Source organism: Vigna unguiculata, chromosome 9, assembly GCF_037176805.1.
Source record: "Vigna unguiculata cultivar grain cowpea cultivar isolate G323 ecotype 2 chromosome 9, ASM3717680v1, whole genome shotgun sequence".
NCBI classification, from domain to species: domain Eukaryota; kingdom Viridiplantae; phylum Streptophyta; class Magnoliopsida; order Fabales; family Fabaceae; genus Vigna; species Vigna unguiculata.
This window is the reverse complement of record NC_140800.1, coordinates 11590203-11612757: the sequence shown is the minus strand read 5'-3', so window position 1 is coordinate 11612757 and position 22555 is coordinate 11590203. Positions and strand designations below refer to the sequence as shown.

General features: G+C 35.8%; 2 protein-coding genes across 2 annotated transcripts; both read left to right on the top strand.

Annotated features, from left to right (window-relative positions):
- Positions 1–291: 291 nt before the first annotated feature.
- On the top strand, positions 292–1245 carry LOC114163447 (uncharacterized). Its single transcript, XM_028047757.1, has 3 exons — positions 292–540; positions 628–742; positions 908–1245. Exons 1-3 carry the CDS (start codon positions 292–294, stop codon positions 1243–1245), a joined length of 702 nt encoding a protein of 233 aa, XP_027903558.1.
- An 8133-nt stretch (positions 1246–9378) lies between these two features.
- Positions 9379–21599, top strand: LOC114196279 (serine carboxypeptidase-like 13). The gene is made up of 13 exons (XM_085666606.1): positions 9379–9638; positions 9717–9879; positions 10397–10519; positions 10629–10731; positions 10889–10926; positions 12580–12678; positions 12783–12869; positions 15072–15221; positions 15319–15390; positions 15478–15596; positions 15690–15803; positions 15993–16038; positions 21332–21599. The coding sequence occupies exons 1-13, from the start codon at positions 9472–9474 to the stop codon at positions 21413–21415; spliced, it is 1365 nt and encodes a 454-aa protein (XP_085522732.1). The 5' UTR covers positions 9379–9471; the 3' UTR covers positions 21416–21599.
- The last annotated feature ends 956 nt before the right edge of the window (positions 21600–22555 follow it).

Genomic DNA, 22555 nt, shown 5'->3' with positions numbered 1-22555 from the left:
CGATTAGGTGCACCAATGGATGAAGGATATGGAGCGCATCTTTGATGCCAAGAGATGCCCGGGTGAGAGCATGCTTGCTTTCACAGTCTACATGCTCACAGGGGATGTTGAGCATTGATGACCCAGCATGAGGATATCACATGGGAAGCCTTCAAGAGAAAGTTTCTTTCAGAGTACTTCCCAAATCGCGTGAGATACGCAAAGGAGGTAGAATTCCTCTAGTTGACGCAAGGAAACAAATCAGTGGCTGAATATGCAAAGAGATTCAAGCACTTAGGGCGCTTCTATACCATGCCACTGGATGAGGACTGGCGATGCAAAAAGTTTGAGAATGGACCACGGGGAGACATCAAGTTGATGGTGGCGCCGCTCTCCATCAAGGATTTTGTAGCTTTGGTGGAAAGAGCTCGTGTTATGGAGCGGATGAAGGCTGAGGTAGAAGCTCAGCAAGTTCAGCAGCAGCAGAGGGCCAACGGATCATCTGGGTCCAAACCTAGAGGGGAAGAGAGGAAGAAATCCTATTCTAGGCCGCAACCTCAGGTGGCTAGGGGTTTCACTTCTCAACAATCGTCAGTGCCTAGATGTTATCAGTGTCATGGACCACACTTGAGGAGTGCATGTCCGTAGTTGGCTAGTACGCAAAGATGTCATGGTTGTGGGAAGACGGGGCATTTGGTTAAGGATTGCCCCTCTTCTAGAGGGACTACGGTGAGGCCCTCGGCTCAGACCCTAGTTCAGACTCGTTAGGGAAGAGGGGGCAACAGACCCCAAGCAACAGGTAGAGTGTATACTGTGACCGGAGCGGAGGCGACAGGCTCAGGTAATCTAGTTGTTGGATGTTGTTTGATTGTGGGTAAAACCTGATATGTGCTATATGATTATGGAGCGACACACTCTTTTGTGTTAGAGTCTTGTGTACAAGAGTTGGGTCTGTCGGTTAGTGAGTTACAATTCGATTTTGTGGTGTCTACTCCGACATCTGGGTTGGTTAGGACATCTACCATGTGCACTAGATGTCCAGTGGAGGTGGAGAGACGCATGTATAAAGTCAATGTCATATGCCTCCCTCTGCAAGGGCTAGATGTAATCTTGGGAATGGATTGGCTCTCCGCCAATCGCGTTCTCATCGACTATTGGGAGAAGAAGCTGATATTCTCTAACTCAGAGGAGTCTAAGTTGTTGTCTTCCAATAGGGTTGTGAAGGAAATCCGGGACGGCGCAAAACTCAAAGGATGTGTTCCCTGAAGAGGTACCAGGTTTGCCCCCGAGGAGTGAAGTCGAGTTCTCCATAGACTTGGTACCAGGGGTTGGTCCTATGTTGATATCTCCTTACCGCATGGCTCCTACGGAGTTGGTGGAGTTAAAGAAGCAGATTGAGGAGCTACTGGAGAAGCAGTTTATACGGCCGAGTGTTTCGCCGTGGGGAGCACCTGTTTTGTTAGTAAAGAAGAAAGATGGTAGCTCAAGGTTGTGTGTGGACAACAGGCAGCTGAACAAGTTGACTATCAAAAACAAGTACCCCTTGCCAAGAATAAATGATTTGATGGATCAGCAACATGGGGCATCGATGTTCTCCAAGATTGACCTTCGGTCGGGTTATCATCAGATTTTGGTGAAAGTAGAGGATGTGGAGAAGATTGCTTTTAGATCCAGGTATGGGCACTACGAGTATGTGGTTATGTTGTTTGGTGTGAGCAATGCTCCAGCCTTGTTCATGGACTACGTGAACCGGATCTTCTGGCCGTTTTTAGATAAGTTTGTTGTGGTCTTCATAGACGACATTCTCATATACTCCAAGACGCATGAGGAGCATGCCGAGCATCTGAGGATAATGCTTGGTATCCTGAGGGAGAAGCAACTGTTTGCTAAGTTGTCAAAGTGTGACTTCTGGATGAGGTAGGTACAGTTCTTGAGGCACGTGATATCAGCTCAAGGTATAGTTGTAGATCCAACTAAGGTGGAAGCCGTGATACAGTGGGAGTGTCCCAAGTCAGTGTCAGAGATTCAGAGTTTCGTGGGTCTAGCTAGCTACTACAGGAGATTTATAGAGGGGTTCTCCAAGATAGTAGCACACCTAACATAACTAACCAGGAAGGACCAACCATTTGCATGGACTGATAGGTGTGAAGAGAGCTTCAAGGAGCTTAAACAGAGATTAACGAGTGCTCCGGTGTTGGTGATTCTGGATATGAGTAAACCCTTTGAGGTTTACTGCGATGCCTCTCATTAGGGTCTTGGGTGTGTCTTGATGCAAGAGAGGAAGGTGGTGGCTTATGCTTCAAGGCAGTTGAAGGTTCATGAGAAGAACTACCCTACTCATGATCTAGAGCTAGCAGCGGTGGTCTTTGCTTTGAAGATTTGGAGGCACTACCTGTATGGTGCGCAGTTCCGTGTGTTTAGTGACCACAAGAGCCTAAAGTATCTCTTTGATCAAGAGTAGTTAAACATGAGGTAGGGGCGGTGGATAGAGTTTCTGAAGGCCTACGACTTTGAACTCCTTTATCACCCAGGGAAGGCGAATGTGGTGGCAGACGCATTGAGTAGGAAGACGGTGCATGTGGCACACTTAATGATAAAAGAGTTGGAATTGCTTGAGAGCTTCAGAGATATGAGGATACAAGTTGAGTTGGAACCAAAATTCATTAGGTGTAGCACCTTAGCTATATTTAGTGGCTTCCTAAGCTTGATTAAGGAGAAGCACGCAGAGGATGCTAGCTTGTAGAGGGTAAAAGAGCTGCTTGGATCTGATCAGGTAAAGGAGTTTGCCTTGGGTGGTGATGGCATGTTGAGATTCAAAGGCATAGTTTGCGTGCCTAATGATGCAGAGGTAAGAAGGTTGGTTCTAGAGGAGGGTCACAAAAGTCGTCTTAGTCTGCATCCTGGCATGACTAAGATGTACCAAGACCTCAAGGAAAACTTTTGGTGGCAAGGCATGAAGAAGGAAGTTGCATAGTTCGTATGGGCTTGTTTGACTTGTCAAAAGTCGAAGGTGGAACATCAGAAACTCAGTGGAACACTCCAACCCTTGGATATTCCATTGTGGAAGTGGGATAGCATAGCCATGGATTTTGTTACCCACTTGCCTCGCACTGTGAGAGGACATGATGCTATATGGGTTATGGTGGACCAGTTGACGAAGAGTGCTCACTTTTTGGCAGTGAATCTCAACATATTTATGGCCAAGCTGGCTCAGCTCTACATCAGAGAGATAATGAGACTTCATGGGGTGCCTTGTAGCATAGTGTCTGGTAGAGATCCTCAGTTTACTTTGAGGTTCTGGCAGACGCTGAGGGATGCTTTAGGTAGCAGGCTGAGGATGAGTTTTGCCTATCATCCTCAAACGGATGGGCAGTCTGAGAGGGTGATTCAGTCCTTGGAGGACTTGTTGAGGACATGTATTCTGGACCATCTCGGCAGTTGGGATGAAGTGTTACCACTGGTGGAGTTCACCTATAACAACAGTTACCAGACGAGTATAGGGATGGTGCCTTATGAGGCTTTGTATGAGAGGAGGTGTAGGACTCCCTTATGTTGGTACCAGGATGGTGAATCGGTTTTGGTAGGACCTGAGTTGTTGTAACTAACTACAGAGAAGGTGCAGTTGGTGAGAGACCGTTGCAAGCATCCCAGAGCCGGCAGAAGGCATATGCAGACCGGAGGAGAAGACCCTTAGAGTTTGAGGCTGGGGAACATGTGTTCTTGAGGGTGACCCGAGCCACTGGTGTGGGGAGGGCTATCCGCTCAAGGAAGCTGTCTCCTAAGTTCTTGGGTCCATATCAGATCTTGAGGGGCCTGTAGCTTATGAGATTGCATTGCCACCCTAGTTGGCTAACCTCCATTCCGTGTTCCATGTCTCCCAACTGCGAAAGTATGTTTTTGACCCATCACATGTGTTGGAGGCGGAGGATGTGCAAGTCAGGGAGAATCTCAAATTAGAGGAACAACCAGTGGCAATAGAAGATCGCCAAGTCAAGGAACGGAAGGGAAGAACTGTAAGACCTGGGAAAATTAATTAATTTAATAATTAATTAATTAATAAATGCAGGAAGAAGGTGTCTTTATGACATTAATTGTTGTGTAATGTGACGTGGAAAAGTGTTAGCTCAAATGGTTGAGAGTACTTTGGTTTGTGTGAGAGGACTTGGGTTCGAGTCCTATGTATGCCAATTATCTGTGATTGTTTTGTTATTGATTTTTAACAATATGTATGAGTAGGTGATTGGGATTGTAAACTTATGTTGATTGTGTATATCAACAAATGTGAATTGGCATAGTGGTTGTACTTGGCTTTGTGAGTGGAAGGTCACGGGTTCAAACCTTGGTAGACAGAACTTAACCTTTATTTTTATTAACCTTGGTTTGGAGTGAATGTGAAAAGTAACCTTGGTTTGGAGTGAATGTGAAAAGGTAGAGAACCTAGCAGAATGGGGGCAGTCAAGAGGGTTGGAAAACTATCAAATAATTAATATTAAGAGGAATTAAAACCCACCCTAAGCCCAATTTCGTCTTATTTTTAATACCCATCTTAAAGGCACCTATAAAAACAAAAATTAGGTAAAGGGAAGGGTTTTGGCAGTGCTGGGAATTGGCTTGTGAGAGGAGCACGAGTTTGAGAGGGTGAACTGAGTTTTGGGGTGCAAGGGTTGAAGCAAGAAAGGATTTGGAATCAAGGGGGGGTTCTGCCTTCACAATTGTTGAGCAATCAATCCAGGTTAGGGGAGTTGTCCTTATGCGCGTAAATTGATTGACATGTGTTATGGGTTTAGGTCAATTCAGTTTTCAATTGATTCATGTTGGCATGAAATTCGTACATTATGTGTGGTGATAGAAAGCTTAATTAATTGATGTTGTGCACATACTCCTGTAATGCATTATATGATTTGGGAATGAGGGTTTTAGGTATGGAATGGTTGTGGAAGCCTAAGTATGGTGTTTTGGTAGCTTAATTGGAGATAATGCTTGTTCTAATGTTTTTTTCCATTACATTGTGTTGGTAACGTTTGGTGAGTATTTTGGTATGGTTTTGGCGAAGTGGGTGCGTGATCAGACTCGAAAAACTCGCAAATCTCGCCCAAGCGGGTCCACCTCGCCTAAGCGAGAATTGTAGAGTCTCACGTTGAGCTCTAATTCGTGGTTCTCGCCTAGGCGACCCAGGAGAGGTTTGAGCGACATGGTCTCTCGCTCAGGCGAGAGGCACTCGCCTAAGCGAGGTCGCGAGGAGAACTTGGAAGTTTTGAGCGTGATATCTCGCCCAGGCGAGATGTTTTAAGTTTTGAGCGACTGACATTCTCACCTAGGCGAGAGTGGCTCGCCTAAGTGAGTCCTCGAAGTGTTTTCTTGTGTGTTTTGTTGAAGACTCGTCTAGGCGAGGTGTTGGCATGGTTTTGGGCAAATGTGTGGCTCGCCCAGGCGGGAGGATCTCGCCTAAGCGAGATGACGAGTTGATGCTATTGTTTTAGGCTCGCTTAGGCGAGGGGAGCTAGCCCAAGCGAGACTGAGGGCTTAGCTTGGGCGAGTGTCCCTAGCTTAAGCGAGTTTATGTGATTTTGACATGTTGTAATTGCTTGTGGGTGTGATTTGACTACTTTATCTTAAGGATGGACTGTATATGCATGTGGTGTGATGTTTGGGCTTGAAGGACTAAGTCCATTAAGGGGTCTGGGATGTGCTCGGTGGTTGGACACATGATGGGCATGGAACTGGTTGAGTTCCCGTCGGCTACTATTGGGCGAGGAGTCCTTAGTATGGTGATTGCATGTGTCGGGCGCACGATGGGCAAGGAACTGTTATGTTCCCGTCAGCTACTATTGGGCGAGGAGTCCATAGTATGGTCATTGCGTGCGTGTCAGGGTCCAAGTGTGAGACTTGGATGTTTATACTACAGGCGAGGAGTTTGTAGGGCAGGACTATAAGCGGGATAGGCTCATAGGGTTGGACCACGAATGAGTTAATTTCATGGGAGCACAGGAAAGTCCCAAGACCTAGTTCATGCATATGACTCATGAAGGACTATGAGGTCATGGTTGGGTGATTTGGGAATTATGAACTTAATTATGTTATTTTGGGTTGGGAAGCATGTTTATTTCACATACATCTGTTTATATTTTATTGTGCATAGCTCACCTATCTGTGTGTGTAGCGATGATCGGATATCTTGTTATCCGGGAGCAAATGATGTGACAGGTGGGTCAGGAGATGCATAGACTCGGAGCGAGGGCTAGCAGGGGATATTTTGTATATATATATAGTATATGTTGATGATTTTGTTTTGAGGATCTCATGTAAATTTGGCGAGAGCCATTGCTTTTAATTCCATTTCATGAAATTTTGGATTCTTGGTTTACTACTTATTATCTATTAAAGTTTTAAATTTCCCGTGTTTTTGGGAAATGGTTTATATTAAATGTGGACTTTATTGTAATTCTGTTTTTATTTATTTATTATCAAGTAATATTCCTTAGGGATGTTACAAGAACCACTAGTCTTGTTAAGGTCATCTAGGACCGAAGGACGGGTGATTCTACTTGGGAGCTAGAGAAGGACATGAGGAATTCATATCCACATCTTTTCTGGTAAGTTTTATTTTTCGAGGACGAAAAATTTTTGTTGTTGGGGAGATATTGTAAGCCCCATTTTTTTTCCAGCTTGTATGTGCTTGGGCCTAGCCTTTTCGTAGGCCCAAAGCCAAACCCCCTTGTAGGACCCCAATACCCTACCCAACCTTCTCATTTTCACTTATCTCTTTTCGCAAAATTGTTCCCTTCTCTCCAACACTCTTGTCTCCAAAAAGGGTTCTGCTAGGGCATAAGTTCCCCTTCGTTCCAGCTAGCTAAACTGCTTCGTCCTCTTCGTTAAGTTGAAATTCAACTTCATTCTTCATCTTTTCCAGTTTAAAGGCTCTAGCTTTGTCGTAGGTTCTCTCTAATAGCTCATTCTCAATTACCTGAATGTTTGTTTTCAGCTCTGTAGCTTGCTCTAGTACTCTATTGCTCTTGCTCTTGCTTGGGTTACCGCTCTTTGTGTTAGTATCCAAAAAGGTAAGGGAAGCTAGGGTTTACGTTTCTTTTAAGTATTTTGATTATTTCTGGACTGTTCTTGTGTCTTTGGGTCTTGAATGTTGTCATTGGTTGTATGAAAATGGTTGTTGTGTGTGTATGTTTGATTGAACAAGAAGCTGTATGTGCGAATAGGTGAGAAACCTGCTAATCTCGCCCAAGCGAGTGACCCTTGCCTAAGCGAGAGTATCAGGGATTCACCCTTGGATTCCAGCTCGAGTTGTCACCTAGGCGACTGGTTTTAATTTTTGAGCGATGCGCAGTCTCGCTTAGGCGAGACGCTATTGCTTGAGCGAGAACCCGCTGGAACCTTACAGTGGCCACTGTTGAGCTCTCACCTAGGTGAGAAGGGGTTGCTTGAGCGAAAGGAACCCTTTTGCCTGGGCGAGGACCTTTAGCTTAAGCGAGAATCCTTGACAAAGGTTGTTGTGTTGGTTGATGTGGCTCCATGCTTGTGTTAATCCTCTTCCTTGCTCATAGTATGTGGCTATGCTTGACATGTATGTTTGAATGAGACTAGAATGGAAGTATTATTATGAAATAAGTTATGATTTTGTTGGATTGAATATTTGTGTGCATGTGGAGAGCATGAAATGAGAAACATGATATATTTGTTGGAATGTGGAATGTGTTGGCAAGGGAGTTTCATGGGAAACTCTTGGTGATATATATATATATATATATATATATATATATATATGCCTAGTGTATACCTTGATATAAGAGATGTCTAGATAAAGGAGGGTATCCTGAACTCTAACAATTGTTCACGCTCACATAGAGCAAAATGATTAATGTGGTGAGAGTGGTAGGAAGTCCTAGTCTTGGGACATATTGGGCCCAAGACAATAGAGGATTAACCCTGTGTGTGGTTGGGTGATAACCCCTTGCGTCTAGACTTTGCAGAGTTTAGAAACCAACACAGGTGCATACTTCCTTTAGAATTCTATATCAAGTGTATGATCCGGATATCGAGTCGTAGTAACTTGCATTTGTTTGCTCTCACATGATCTGAGTGTTTACTATTTAATTGTTAATAACTTGCCTTGTCTTGTACATGCTCTATAATATGTTAAAGATATTTTACACTAGCTTACCCTTTTATTTCGTGTTGTGCTTGTCTTGTTTTCTCTTTTGCGATGATCACCTTGTTGGTGGGAGCAGATGGGAAAAATGTTATAGGTGGACCTGATGGTAGCAGTGGTGCGGTGTAGTGGGTCCTGTTATCTTTGGCATTTAGGAGCAGTTTTATGGCCTTAATGCCTTTTGTCATTCCTTGCTCTAAGAGTTTTACTTTTGTATAACTGCTGAACCCCTTTTGATTCAATTTCTTTTAAGTACTTCTGAATTACTGTAATGGTAAATCCTTTTAGGTACTGTTCATCTGATGACTCTTTTGCTCCTATAATTATGCAATGTTTTATTTAGTAGATTATTCTATTTAAATAGAATTTCACATTACATGATACACTTTTTTATTTTACTATTTCCATCATCATATTATATCATTATAAAAAATTAAAATAAATAATTAAAAATTTATTGAAATAATGAATTAAAAATAAATCCACAGCTGAATCAAAATATCGAATAATAAATCTTGTAATAGAAGTCGATATAAATGTTCAATTAATATCTGAAGTGACTGATTTTGTCCACAATTACCAAACGTGCCACTACCAAACGTGCCACCTCCTTTTATAGAAGGGACCAAAGTCAAAATTATTAAAGTCTTCGAATTCAATAACTACACATCAAATCAAATCAAAAACCTGAAAACTGGATAAATAAAAGGGTTAAATATGTTTTTGGTCCCTTAACTTTTAGTAAATTTTGGAATTAGTCCATTTTGAAACTTTGGACCAATTTAGTCCTTGATCTTTCGAAATACGTGGATTTAGTCCTTTTAATCAAATTTTGGTAGGTTTATTGGATGTTTTGTACGCATTTCAGAATTGTATTTGAGTTGTTTATACTGTTTGACACATTTTTGCTTTAATGTTAAGTCAAATACTATTATGAAACGCGCTTGAAATGTCAAATAAACTTAACAAAATTTGATTAAAAGGACTAAATTCACGCATTTCAAAAGATGGAGGACTAAATTGGTCCAAAGTTTCAAAATGGACTAATTCCAAAATTCACTGAAAGTTAAGGGACCAAAAACATATTTAACCCTAAATAAAAAAATCTTGTGGACTAACATTTTGAAGAATCCAACTTTTAGGAATTAATTAGATTTATCACGTGGACCTGCTTATGCACCTGCAATGATAGAAGAAGATACCGATGGAAATTAATGGACACCTAATTTATTGTCTGCCTAATTCAATCCACGTACGGGTCACCAGGAAAATAGAAGAAGCTAGTTCCAGTTATAAAAGTGAAGAGAAAAGGCTGAGATAAGAGCATCAAAATGGGAAAGTTGAATTTACGTTTCATTTCTTCAGATCTGGTTCACTATGGACTTCTACTTTCCCTACTTCTTTTATCGCACTATTCCTTTCAACCTGCATCTTCTGCCTCCAGAGTGAAGTTCCTTCCAGGATTCGAGGGACCTCTTCCTTTTGTTCTTGAAACTGGGTAAGTTTTAAACTCTTTTTGCTATCTACCAACCCAATATGGTTTTAATTATGAGATTGAAAGCAATTGATATGAAAGGTACGTGGGAGTGGGAGAATCAGAGGATGTGCAGACATTTTACTACTTCATTCAATCAGAAAACAACCCCAAGGAAGATCCTCTCATGCTTTGGCTTAACGGTGGTCCTGGTTGCTCAGCTCTGACTGGGCTTTTTCTTGAAATGGGTAACAGCATTTCATTTGTTTTCAGTTTTGACTTAGAAAGAGGCAAAGCTAGGTTTAATCAGTTTGGGTGATGCAGGTCAATCACTCCGAACCATCGACTCTGATACCACTGTTGGTTATATATTCTTTCATACATATGAGTTATAGTCATGGTTGGCTATATGGTTATATGACATTAGTCTTAAACATATAAAACTTTAGACACCACTTTTACACCAAAACCTTAAGGCAATGCTATTATGGGTCTTTATTCTTATATAGTGTTCAACTTTGTCTTTTCTATCCAATGTGAGACTTTGACTCACACTTAGACTATTCCCAATAAATATATATATATATATATATATATATATATATATATATATATATATATTTGACTCACACTTAGACTATTCCCAATATATATATATATATATATATATATATATATATATATATATATATATATATATATATATATATATATATATATATATATATATATATACTGCTTTAAAATACAGTTTTTAATATACTTTTTGGTCTTCTTGGTAGGTTAGTAGCATTACATATGTAGACTTGCCTGTTTTCACAGGCTTTACTTATGCCCGAACGGAACTTGCTGCTCAAAGTAGTGACACGTTGTTAGCTAGTCAAGGCCATCAATTTTTAAGAAAGGTATTCATCTAAATTTTATTTCTTTATTTCAAAATACTTTATTTTTCTTTTGTTTTTAGCTGTGTTTGCATCTACATTTGTTAGTCAATGACATGCTTATTTTTTGTAGTGGTTAATTGATCATCCAAATTTTTTGTCAAATGAAGTTTACATTGCTGGTGACTCATATGCTGGCATTCCACTTCCAGCAATTGTTCAAGAAATTGCACAAGGTAAAAAGTTTCGAAATGATTAAAAAAAAATAGAACCACATATTAACAATCATTAGACCGTTACAGTTGGTGAGGGCTGGAATGTAAATCATATCATCACCTTAATTCCTATAGTTTCGTTGAAAGTATATCTATTAGCAAATTTCATTACTTTCAGGAAATGAAAAGGGGTTTCAACCAAGTATAAATCTCCAGGTTAGCATTTTAAAGTATTGTTTTATGCTATATGTTTTAAATTAAAGTTTTAATGTAAGTGCGTTCATAATTAATGAAAAGAAAATGTATGTATTTTGTATGGAGTTGTTGAATAATTAAATAATGATTATTTTAGAAATCAAAATAATTAGTTACTACATTAACTAAGTTCAGAGTTTAAATTGATATCTAATACTAGTTACCAATATTTTAGCTATTCACTATTATTGATTTTAAATTATCTATAATTTAAAATTACAGATTAATTTAAACACTAATTTCTTAGTAATTAAAACTTGGATAAGTAATTAGAATTAATTTAAATTTTTAATTCACAAACCAATTATAATTTTTTATTTATAGAAACTATTTTAGATATTAATAGTTTAATTTATAAAATGGTATTTATGTTAGTTAATACAGTGATTAATTATGTTTTGTATCTAAAATGGATTTCTATTTGATAATATTTTAGTGTCATGAGAAAGTTAAGAACTTATCTCAATTACAATTAACTAGGAAAATTTAAACTTAAATGAAGATTCAAATGATAAAGATTCAAACTTAAATTTACAATATCTTCATAATCAACAATAAAGATATAAAAAATATTAAAAAGAATGACTTTAGAAAGAAAACACTTTCATTATAAAAGCGGTAGTATGTTTTTTCCTTATGTAATAAACGATGTTTTCAAATGATAAATTCAATCATTCTTTAACAAGAATATCTATTTAAATATTATTTAATATACTGATATTTGAATTTAAGTGTCTATCATAATTTAACATTAATTTTAGTATAATATTTTTTTAAAATACTATAAGACAAAGAACTTAAAATATTAAAATACACAATGTAAAATATCTTTATTACAATTAAATATCTATATTAAAATTACCATGATTAATGGTAGAATATTTTGAATAGTCACATATTACGAGAAAGTTTTAATTTTAACTTTAGTGATCACAAAAATAAACCAAATTCAATAAGTCAAAGTTTGCTTGGAAGAGACACATCATTTCAAAAGAAAAATATACTATATCTGGTAGTTACAAAAGTGGAGAAATAAATTAAAACAACTTTTTTTCTCACTCTGAGATTACTGGAATATGACAATTTACTTAAATGAAACAAGTTTGAGATTAAAATAAACAATTCATAGAATCAATAATATTAGGACAACAAATGTTATAAAAAAATGAATGACAAAAAGCATGGGTTAACTCAAGTATAATGTTATCCATAAAGAGAAAATATCGGTAAAAAGAAATTAATATTACTCCATTTTTATATAATATGTCAAATCAACTAAATGTAACGAAGAATCTCCAAATCTTATCAATGTCAATATTTTTAAGAAAGTACAAATTTTGAACATTTTTGTTTGTTTATATATATATATTCTTATTAACTTATTTTTTATAATAACAAAATTCTATGCACGACCTATTTAATATGGTATTCTTTGTGGTAATATAATAAAATGCAACATGAAGAAGCTCGAAATAAGATTCTTAGCAAAAGCTAGAAATATAATAGCATAACAAATGAAAAACCTTTTTGTTTAGATTGTAATAATAAAAGTTGACATCAAATGAATTTTTATATAACAACTCTTTTACTAATAATGAAGTGTTTTTTCTTTAGGGATACATTTTGGGGAATCCAATAACAACGAGAACGGAGCCAAATTATGCAATCCCCTTTGCTCATGGAATGGCACTTATTTCTGATGAATTATATGAGGTGATTTTATTTTATTTTAATTCATGAATTTCTATTTTTAAGGATTTTATTTAATAAACAAAAAAAAAATCAAAGACTAAGGAAGTCTCTTAATTTATGAATAGTCATTACAAAAGAATTGTAAAGGAAACTTCATCGATGTGGACTCCGAAAATATATTATGCTACAGAGATATGGAATCATTCAATAAGGTATGCATTCCCTATTTTTTCTTCTCCTTATTTTCTTATGAAATTTTGGTGACTAGAATTTCTAGTGAAATAATAAGAAACCATAAGGTCAATTGTTATTTTTGTTAGAATTTTAAGAGAAACAAAAAAGGTAGTTGTTATGTTAGACATCTTTAGTTGAGTGAGTAGTAATTTAGGAGATATAAGTTATAGAGGGTAATTTTGGAAATAATGAATAATGTGGAGGTGTATATATTGATCTTTCATGTATGTTACACTAAGTGGTTTTTCCTATTTATATGCTTCAACCACTAATTCTACAATTTTCTAGATGATTCTAGATTTCCTTAACTTTTATAATTATCTTATTGTTACAATTTTTGATTTTATATATTACTTGTGTTTCCAGCATAATTTCAAGTATATATCTTAGTTGTTTAAATTGACATTGAGTCTTGGTGAATATGTTTTCAACTTGATCTTTTATCGTGTAGTACTCAAGTTGAATTTGCATGTTTGGTTATACCTCTTTGATGAAGTGATATTTAATAAGTATGTGATTTATTTCTTCATGATGGAATGAATTATTTTTCATTGTCATAGTTGGCCTCTTATCACAATATATTATAGTAAATTCATCTGGTTGTTCTTCCATTTCATCAAGTATATTCTTCTACGTCTTGTTGCTTCACTTGTAGTTTTTACAGTTGTCATGTATCTACTTCAGTTGTTGATATTTTTTTATCCCTATGAAAAAAAATCCCAATCCAAGTGAGAAGCTATAACTTGAACTAATATTCATGTTAACCAATTACTATTAGTGTAACCATTATCATGATGCATCAACTTCTTGTGCTCCATCATCGTTTTGCATCTTTTCATTTGTCACTAGTGGAGTAACAACAATTTTTCACCATACATCTTAAACTACTTTAGGGAAGTCTTAATATATTTCTTTTGAGAGGTAAAGATTTCTTCTTTTTATTGTCTTACCTCTCTATGTCGAGGAAGTAATTCAACTAGCCAAGGTCGATCATCTTAAATGTTTTCATCATTTTTTCATCATTTCCTTGATCCACTTTTCTTGCTTTGTTGCTTCTTGATAACATTTTGGCTCAAGCAATGCCATATTTTTTTATATGTATTCACTAAGGGATCATATTCATTTAGAACTAGGTGAAGAATCTAGTTGTGTTGGTAAAGGAGGTGTAACAATATCTTCCATCTATCCTTAAAGTTCATCTTGAGGTTTGTACTAGATCAGGAAATTTGTATGGTAAACCTCTCTTCATGTCTAATAACTTCAAAATTTAGGTGTTAGACATGACCAAATGTTGATGACAAATTATGAATCATCAACTTTGACTTTCATGAAAATATCAACAAAAGCTTATGTTTCTTTTCTCCATTTTAACTTCACCTATCCCTCATCTTCTATTATCATATCTTACACATGTATCTTCATTAAAGCGAAAAGTGTACGATTTCTCCATCATTGGATAATGCTCAAGAGATTATTTCTCCATCAATCACTTCTTTTTTGTAAAAATAAAAGATTTTTAAGTATTTATGGTTATTTTTCTTCAACTCGTTCCTCTAAGTAGTTATTAGTGTAAAAATATTTGTATTAGTAATGAAACCATGTTCAATAATCTCCCATAAGTTTGAGAACAAAAAATGTCTCCATTTAATGTTTTAATAAATATAATTTTTGAGTAAAAATATCAACAGGTATCGATGAAGGAAAATTTGTATTGATCATGGTTAAGGAAACATTTTGAAAATACTATGAAACATTAGGAATTTTGAGGTAGTTGGGCAAGATACCTATATCCTATTAGTGACCAAATGGAACTTTGGTACCATACTTAGAATTTTCGAGGAAATAGAAAAGGCAAATTGTTTTGTTATGATAATTTAAGTGATTGTTTCAGTAACAATTTACTAAATGTAGGATATAGGTAGCAACTTCAAATATTGAAGTATGGAGAAATTTATATTACTTTTCACATCTTTTACTATTTTATGTATGATGGATGAGTCACTTTTACATTTTTCAAGATTATGTTAGGTTTTCTTAACTTTCAAAACTATCTAGACATATAGTTGCAATTTCTAAATTTATCTTTTACTTATGGTTTGAGTAGAATCTATGTTTCTAAATTTTTGTTTTCTTGTAAATCTTAGAAAATTGTATCCAATTTAACAATTCCACTGCCACAGCTTGTATCAAGAATTTCTATCTACAATATTTTGGAGCCATGGTGTGAGAGTGATCATATCGTATCTCCTTTGAGAAGATCCTTAATTGAGAAATTTCCTAGAAAGCATTTCTTGAAAACTGATCTCAAATTGCCAGCCGTAACATGTCTGGTAGTGTCCATGCCTTCATTGAATGATAAATGTTCTCTAATTATTGTTTCTTTTCTATGTATTTACACACTGATGTTTGCTTCCTTTCCACCATTAGACTTATACGGAATTCTTATCTGCTTATTGGGCAAATGATGATAATGTTCAAACTGCACTTCATATTCACAAGGTGATTTCATAGTGGTTTTCCTTTACACACTTTGTTAGCACCTAACAATGCTACATTATAAAAAAATTACAAATGCATATGTTGCAGGGAAGTATAGGAACATGGATTCGTTGTCATCGTGATTCACGTTTCAAGTATGATATCTTAAGTAGTGTTGAATATCACGCAAATCTTAGTAGAAATGGCTATCGTTCACTAATATACAGGTCAATGTTCCTTCTCTACGCTCTTATGTATTGCATAAGGTAAGACTATACAATAAATTAACTATAACTCAAATTTCTTATGATAAATAATAGTGGCGATCATGACATGGCATCTCCTTTCTTGGGAACTCAAGAATGGATAAGATCTTTAAACTACTCTATTGTTGACGATTGGAGGCCATGGAATTCAAATGGCCAAGTTGCAGGGTAGTTTGCTAACTTTATCTTTTTCTTACAATAATTTGAACCTTGTCTATTAGGTTGTTGTCTTCCAACAATATCCTATAGACCAAGAATGTGGGCGATATTCCACTAATGTAGTTATACGTAACCATGCTTAATTTATATTAAAAAAAATTGAGTTATACACTTAATGTTTGTGTTTCCTACATGTAGATACACAAGGACTTACTCTAATCGCATGACATTTACAACTGTGAAGGCAAGTATCTCATTCTCTTTCACACAAATAATGTAGTATAACTTAGTTTTAATATTAAATTTATCATATCTTATTTGATCTAGGTAACTTTCAATGGTACACTCATATAAATAATATAATATAGTTGAATTTGATCTTAAATTTATTATATCTTATTTGAGCTAGGTAATTTTGAATGGTTAAGTCCACTTGTCATTGATAGTCATTGATACAAACATCTTACCCCAATTTCAGTACGAAGTTCTAATTCATTATTACATGTGTTGACAAACAAGTGTCTAGAAAAAGACTTTTGTATACTATAACTTGTTGTGTTTTACAATGAGCAGTACATGGTCAATTTATACGCCTTTAGACAGGTCCTTCAACTACATGCATTCAATACAACCACTACCTAAACTATAATCAATGAACTCCCAGTGCATTCCACAATCATTACTAGATGCACTCTTGACCTCTGCACTTTCTAAGACACTTCTACTAAAACCATTAAATGCAACTACTAACATTTAAGTTTACACAATAAACCCCCATAAACTTAAATGTTTTTCTTATCCTTCATTCCAAGCATCCTCTTGTTATTCTCGAACAGAATGGTTAGTAGTGGCTTCATGGACATATTTACAACTTGTTCTCGGCTTGCGATATCTCTAATTCCACATTTCCTTCTTTTACTTGTTCTCCGATGAAGTGAAATCGAACATCAATATGCTTGCTTCTCTCATGATTGACCGGGTTTTTCACCAATTCAATGGCCTACTTGTTATCAACTTGAATGACAATCCCCTTTTCTTACTTCATCTCTAGTTTGCTTAGAAGGTTCTAAGGTAAATTGTATGGCAAACTCTCTAGGATGTTGCAACGTGCTCGACTTCATAAGTTGACAATGTTAAAATGGTTTATTTCTTCGAAAGGCAGGTGAACACTTTGTTTCCCATGAAGAATATATATCCAGAGGTGCTTTTCCGATCATCAACATCTCCATACCAATCATTGTCCAAGTAACTAACTAGTTAGTAATTATCTGTCCTAGTATACATTAGGCCAAAAGACATTATTCCTCTCACATACCTTAAAATTCGCTTTAGTGCCTTCCAATGACTATACCTCGACTCCTTCATATATCGACTTGTTATTCTAACACTTAGCATTAAATATGGTCTAGTATTTGTAAGATACATGAGACTTCAAATCAGACTTCAGTATTTGCTCACATCAACTAGGTCTCTATTTGCATACTTAGAAAGTTTTGTACCAAATTCCATAGGGGTGGAAACCGGGTTACAACTTATCATCTTAAACTTCTTAAAGACCTCCACATCATACCTTTCCTGGGACATAAAGATGCCTGCCTCTCCTTGAACAAGTTTCAAACCAAGAAAATACTTCATAAGTCCCCAGCCATTCATCTTTAACTCCTTCTTCATCACTTTTTTAAAACCTTCAATTAGCTAGAGCATGTTCATAAGGACTCTACTTATACCCATTCTTTTTGTAAGTGTCAATTCTTTCATTCCATGCTCGTAGAGCTTGCTTCAAACAATAAAGTGGCTTATTCAATCTCAACATTTTCTTCTCTTTGCCTCTTCGCATGTATCTGAATGGTTGCTCTATGTATATACTTCCTCCTCCAAGACTCCATCTAGAAATGCTGACTTCACATCCATTTGCAAGATCGTCCATCTATGTTAAGATATTAAGAAAATCAGCAGTCTAATTGTTTTCGTCCTTGTCACTAGGGCGAATACTTCGTCATAGTCTATCCCTTCCTTCTATTCGTATCCCTTCACTAAGAATCGAGCTTTATATCACTCAACTTCTCCTTCCACATTCGTCTTCTTCTTGTACACCCACTTTATGCCAATAGACTAAGCTCCTTTAGGAAAATTGGTTAGCTCCCATGTGTTGTTGCGTTCAATTGCCCCAATATCCTCATCCATTGCCTTTTGCCACTTCTTGTCTTGCACGACCTTCTCAAAGCTCATGTCTTATGAATATGCTAAGAAACATACAATGTGCACTCCGTTAGTGGAGTTGTATATGTCTTGCAAACTTCTTGCTATAGGTGTTTGAGGTTCATCCTTTTCATCAAAAATTTCATGATATCTCACGGTAGGTGGTGTATCAACTTTCGAGCTTCTACTTCTAGTAGACTCCTCCTCCGAGATGTTCTAGTTTCACTCACTCTCTTAATCAGTTTGAACATCTCGGTTCATCATGAACTTCTTTGTTATTGGGTTGAACAACCTGTACGCTTTAGTTTTTTCATTATACCCAATAAACACATACTTCTTGCTCTTATGTTCAAGGTTGGTCCTTTGTTAAGTTGGAACACGGACATAAGCAATGCTCCTAAACACTTTAAGATAAGACACATCTGACTTCCTCCTACTCAAGACTTATTGTGGTGTCTTGTTGTTTAACTTACCATGTTGGCACCTAATTTGCACATAGATGACACATTGTGTAACATCTCGGCGGATGTTACGAATTTTAATAAAATAAAACAGAAATAATAAATAATCCTCATTTATTATATTGTCCTTTCCCAAAACGCGGGAAAATTAAACATTTATTTCATCGTAAAATAACTCAAATCCATACTTTATAAAACTCAAATACAATATCCAAAACATAAAAATCAATGAGTTCGAGCTCCCCGAACTTGGATTCCTTGCTTAAAATTGACAATTCAAGAGTTCTTTTGTGATCTCCAATAGCCTCCCCTTGCCTCTCCAATCAATAGCTCTCAATCCCTTCTGCAATGCAACTCTAGTGCTCTAGAAATCTTCTGCCCAAGACCCACCCAAAAATGCAATGTTTTACTCTCCTCCAATTCCCTTCTTTCTCACCATTACTACCCCTTAATTACCTTCTACTCCACAAAATCGAAATTGATTAACAAAAATGATTAATGGCTATTCAATAACCATTAATCAATGGTTTCTCAACCCTCTTATCTATCCTCTAAGACGGGCAGGGTTTCTCTATTCCTTCACATTCATGCCAAAATGAAATTTGGCAAAAAGGAAAGTTATTTTGCGTAGGCCAAGGTTCGATGACACAACCATTCAATTTCCAAAGTAAGTGCACAACCAATTCCACCAATTTATGTTTTGTGATGATTCCTATAAATCTAGGATTATATTATCACTCATCATGATTCAACATTTTATCAAAATAAAACAATTAAAATAACAAAAAAATTTGCATACACAAGACTCAAACCCAAGTCCTCTCAACACAATCAAGTACTCTCAAACATTTGAGCTAGCACTATTCAATGTCATATAAGCTAGCATTAATTGCCATAAAGGCTCCCACTACCCGCATGTATTAATTAATTAATTAATTATTTAATTAATTAATTTTCTCGGGTCTTACACATTACGTTGCTTCTGCCCCTAACTCCTTAAGCATGTTCTCTCTTCTCAACATTGTTCGAACCATATCAAGGATGGTTTGATTCTTCCTTTCAATAACTCCATTTTGTTGGGACTAGTATGGTGCTGTTAGAAATCTCTTTATCCATCGTTCCTCAGAATACTTCATAAGCTTAGATGAAATGAATTTGCCTCCTCGGTCAGACCTAAAGAATTTGATACGCATGTCCATCTCTTTCTAAATCATTGCTTTGAACATTTAAACACTTCGAACAACTAAGATTTCTCCTTGAAAAAATGCACTCAGGCTTTTCTTAAAAAATCATTTATGAAGGAAATAAAATACCTTTTCCCACTGAAAGACTCAACAGTAATCGGTCCACAAAGATTTTTTTGAACCAATCCAAGTTGTTCCTTTGTGTGGTACTCGACAGTCCCTGGTATGAGGTCCTCAGATGTTTCCCGAGCACGCATTCCTCATAAAACATTTTTTATAAACTTCATACTTGGGAGTACCCACACCATCCCTTTCTTAACCAACTCGGTTAGCCCACCAAAATGCAAATGGCCAAACTGAAAATGCCACATCATAGCTTCTTCCCCATGTCAAGTTTCAAGCACAGCTCTTCAACTATCTTCAAGTCCAGCTTGTACATCTTGTTCTTCTTCATTTCAACTTGGGCAATCAAACGATTCGACTTGTCCTTCAAGTATAGTACTCGGTCTTTCATCATAACTGAGTAGCCTTTCTCAATAAGTTGGCTCATGCTCAATATGTTGCTCTTGAGATCGGGTACATAGAACACATATCTAATTTCTCCAATTAGGCTATTCTTCTGTAGGTACTAGATTGTACCTTAGGCTTTTATCGTTACCTTGGATGCATCTCAAACGTTACGTGTCTAGCCTCAACTTTAGTGAGCTCCTTAAAAATATTTTCATCCCTAAACATGTGACTACTTACTCTTGTATCAAAGTACCAAAGCATGTTTTCAAAACAACTCGGACTTGGCTCGAAACCCGAACTCCTCAACATCATCAATGCCCCCTCTTCCTTAGTGTCCTTAGAGAGGAAGTTTGTTCCCTTCTTGCTCTTAGATCGAAAGTCCTTTATGAAATGTTTGACCTTCCCACAATTATAATATTTGATTCATGAGTTGCAATCCTTAGCAAAATGACTGTACTTTCGACATTTGAAGCATTCAAATCCTGAGTTGCTTGACTGACTTCCGTGGCATCTACCTTCACGACCTCTAGCTCGGTACAACACATACAAATTTGTTTTATCTTTTACCAGCACTGCTCTTAATGTAGCAAGCTAGGAAATCATCTGTTCTTCAATATCCTCTGGTTCTTGGTGCCCATTTTCGAACACATCCCATACTTCCTAGGAACCAAAGAGAGCCTTCATCTGTAGACTTCAGTTATCATAACTGACGCCTTTCGATAAGTTTAGTAAGGAGATGTTGTTAGCTAAGTTGGCCATCACGATCAAAGACTCTAACTCTCAAAGACTCTCTCTAACTCACTAAGGCACTCAGGCTCTCAAGCTTTGATGCCAATTTGTTGACAAACAAGTTTATGGAAAAACACTTTTGTATATTATAACTTGTTGTGTTTTACAATGAGCAGTACATGGTCTACTTATAAGCCTCTAGACATAGCCCTTCAACTACATGCATTCAATAACCTCTACTTAAACCATAATTAATGAACTATAGTTCATGTGACAATCATTACAAGATACACTCCTGACCGTTGCACTTTTTAGGACACTTCTACCAACACCATTAAATGCAACTACTAGCATAAAGTTTATCCAACAACATGCACTTGAGAATGATGTAAATTTTTGTGTGTAAATTTTTTCTAGTTTAATGTTCTATTATTTTTTGCTTTGATAATTTCAGGCTGCAGGCCACACAGCTCCATTGTACAAACCCGAAGAATGTTTTGACATGCTCAGTAGATGGATATCTAAGAAGGCGTTATAGGAAAACATTAAGGCCATTTGTTATCATGCCAAGTATCAAATTTACCCTTTTCCTAATAAATGTGTTTATGAATCCAAAAATAATTTTATACCTTCTAATATAAAAGGAGGGATTCAATAGTTCTTTTATGTAATGTTTTTATTTTGAATAATCACATGAAATAATATCATATTTCTTTCTATTATTCTATTTAGTTACGAGTTAATTATAAATAAGTATTTATGTAAAATCGAGATGAGTTGATAGGCAATTTTTATTGGTAAATAACCTAATAAATGTATGTCATTAAATAAAAGTTATTATTCATTAAATATATTAACTTTTATTTCATGATCTAATTAAAAAACTTTGTTTGAATTAAGATTAATTATAATATATATTTAATGAATAATCATGTGAATACTAAGTTTGCTACTTCTTATTTTTTACATCTCGATATTTTTACATCTCAATATAAATACAACTCAATAATGTATTATAATTTAAATTTAATTTGTATTTTGGTTTTAACATTTTTTCAAAATTTATTCAATGTGATTTTTTAATTTTTTTTTCTCTTCAATTCGGTCTTGATTTTATTTAAAAGAATTCAATGTAATTCCTTCTGTTAATTTGACATTAACACCATTTGGAAGGTGTTGATATACTACAAAAAAAATAAACATTTGTGACGGTTAAAATTACAAGTTGTAGCGGTTAAAAACCGTTACAAATAAAATTTCTGACGGTTTAAAAAATCATTAAAATTACATATTTCAAAAACGGTTTGTGACAAAAAAATCTAACCGCTGATATTACTATCAAAAAAGAATAAACATTACTAGTAGTTAAAAATCGCTACAAAATTTATCTTTATTTTTTTATATTTTATAATATTTTGACGGTTGAAAACTGCCACAAAATATATCATATTTTAACGGTTAAAAATCAACACAAAATATATCATTTTTTGACAATTAAAAACTGCTACAAAAAATATCGTATTTTAACAGTTAAAAATCACTACAAAATATATTATATTTTAACGGTTAAAAATCGCCACAAAATATAGATTTTGTCAATTAAAACTGTCAAAAAGGTAGTAGGTCTCTATTTTCATTAAATTTCTCAATCTTTTTCATTATTTGATTAATTTCCAAG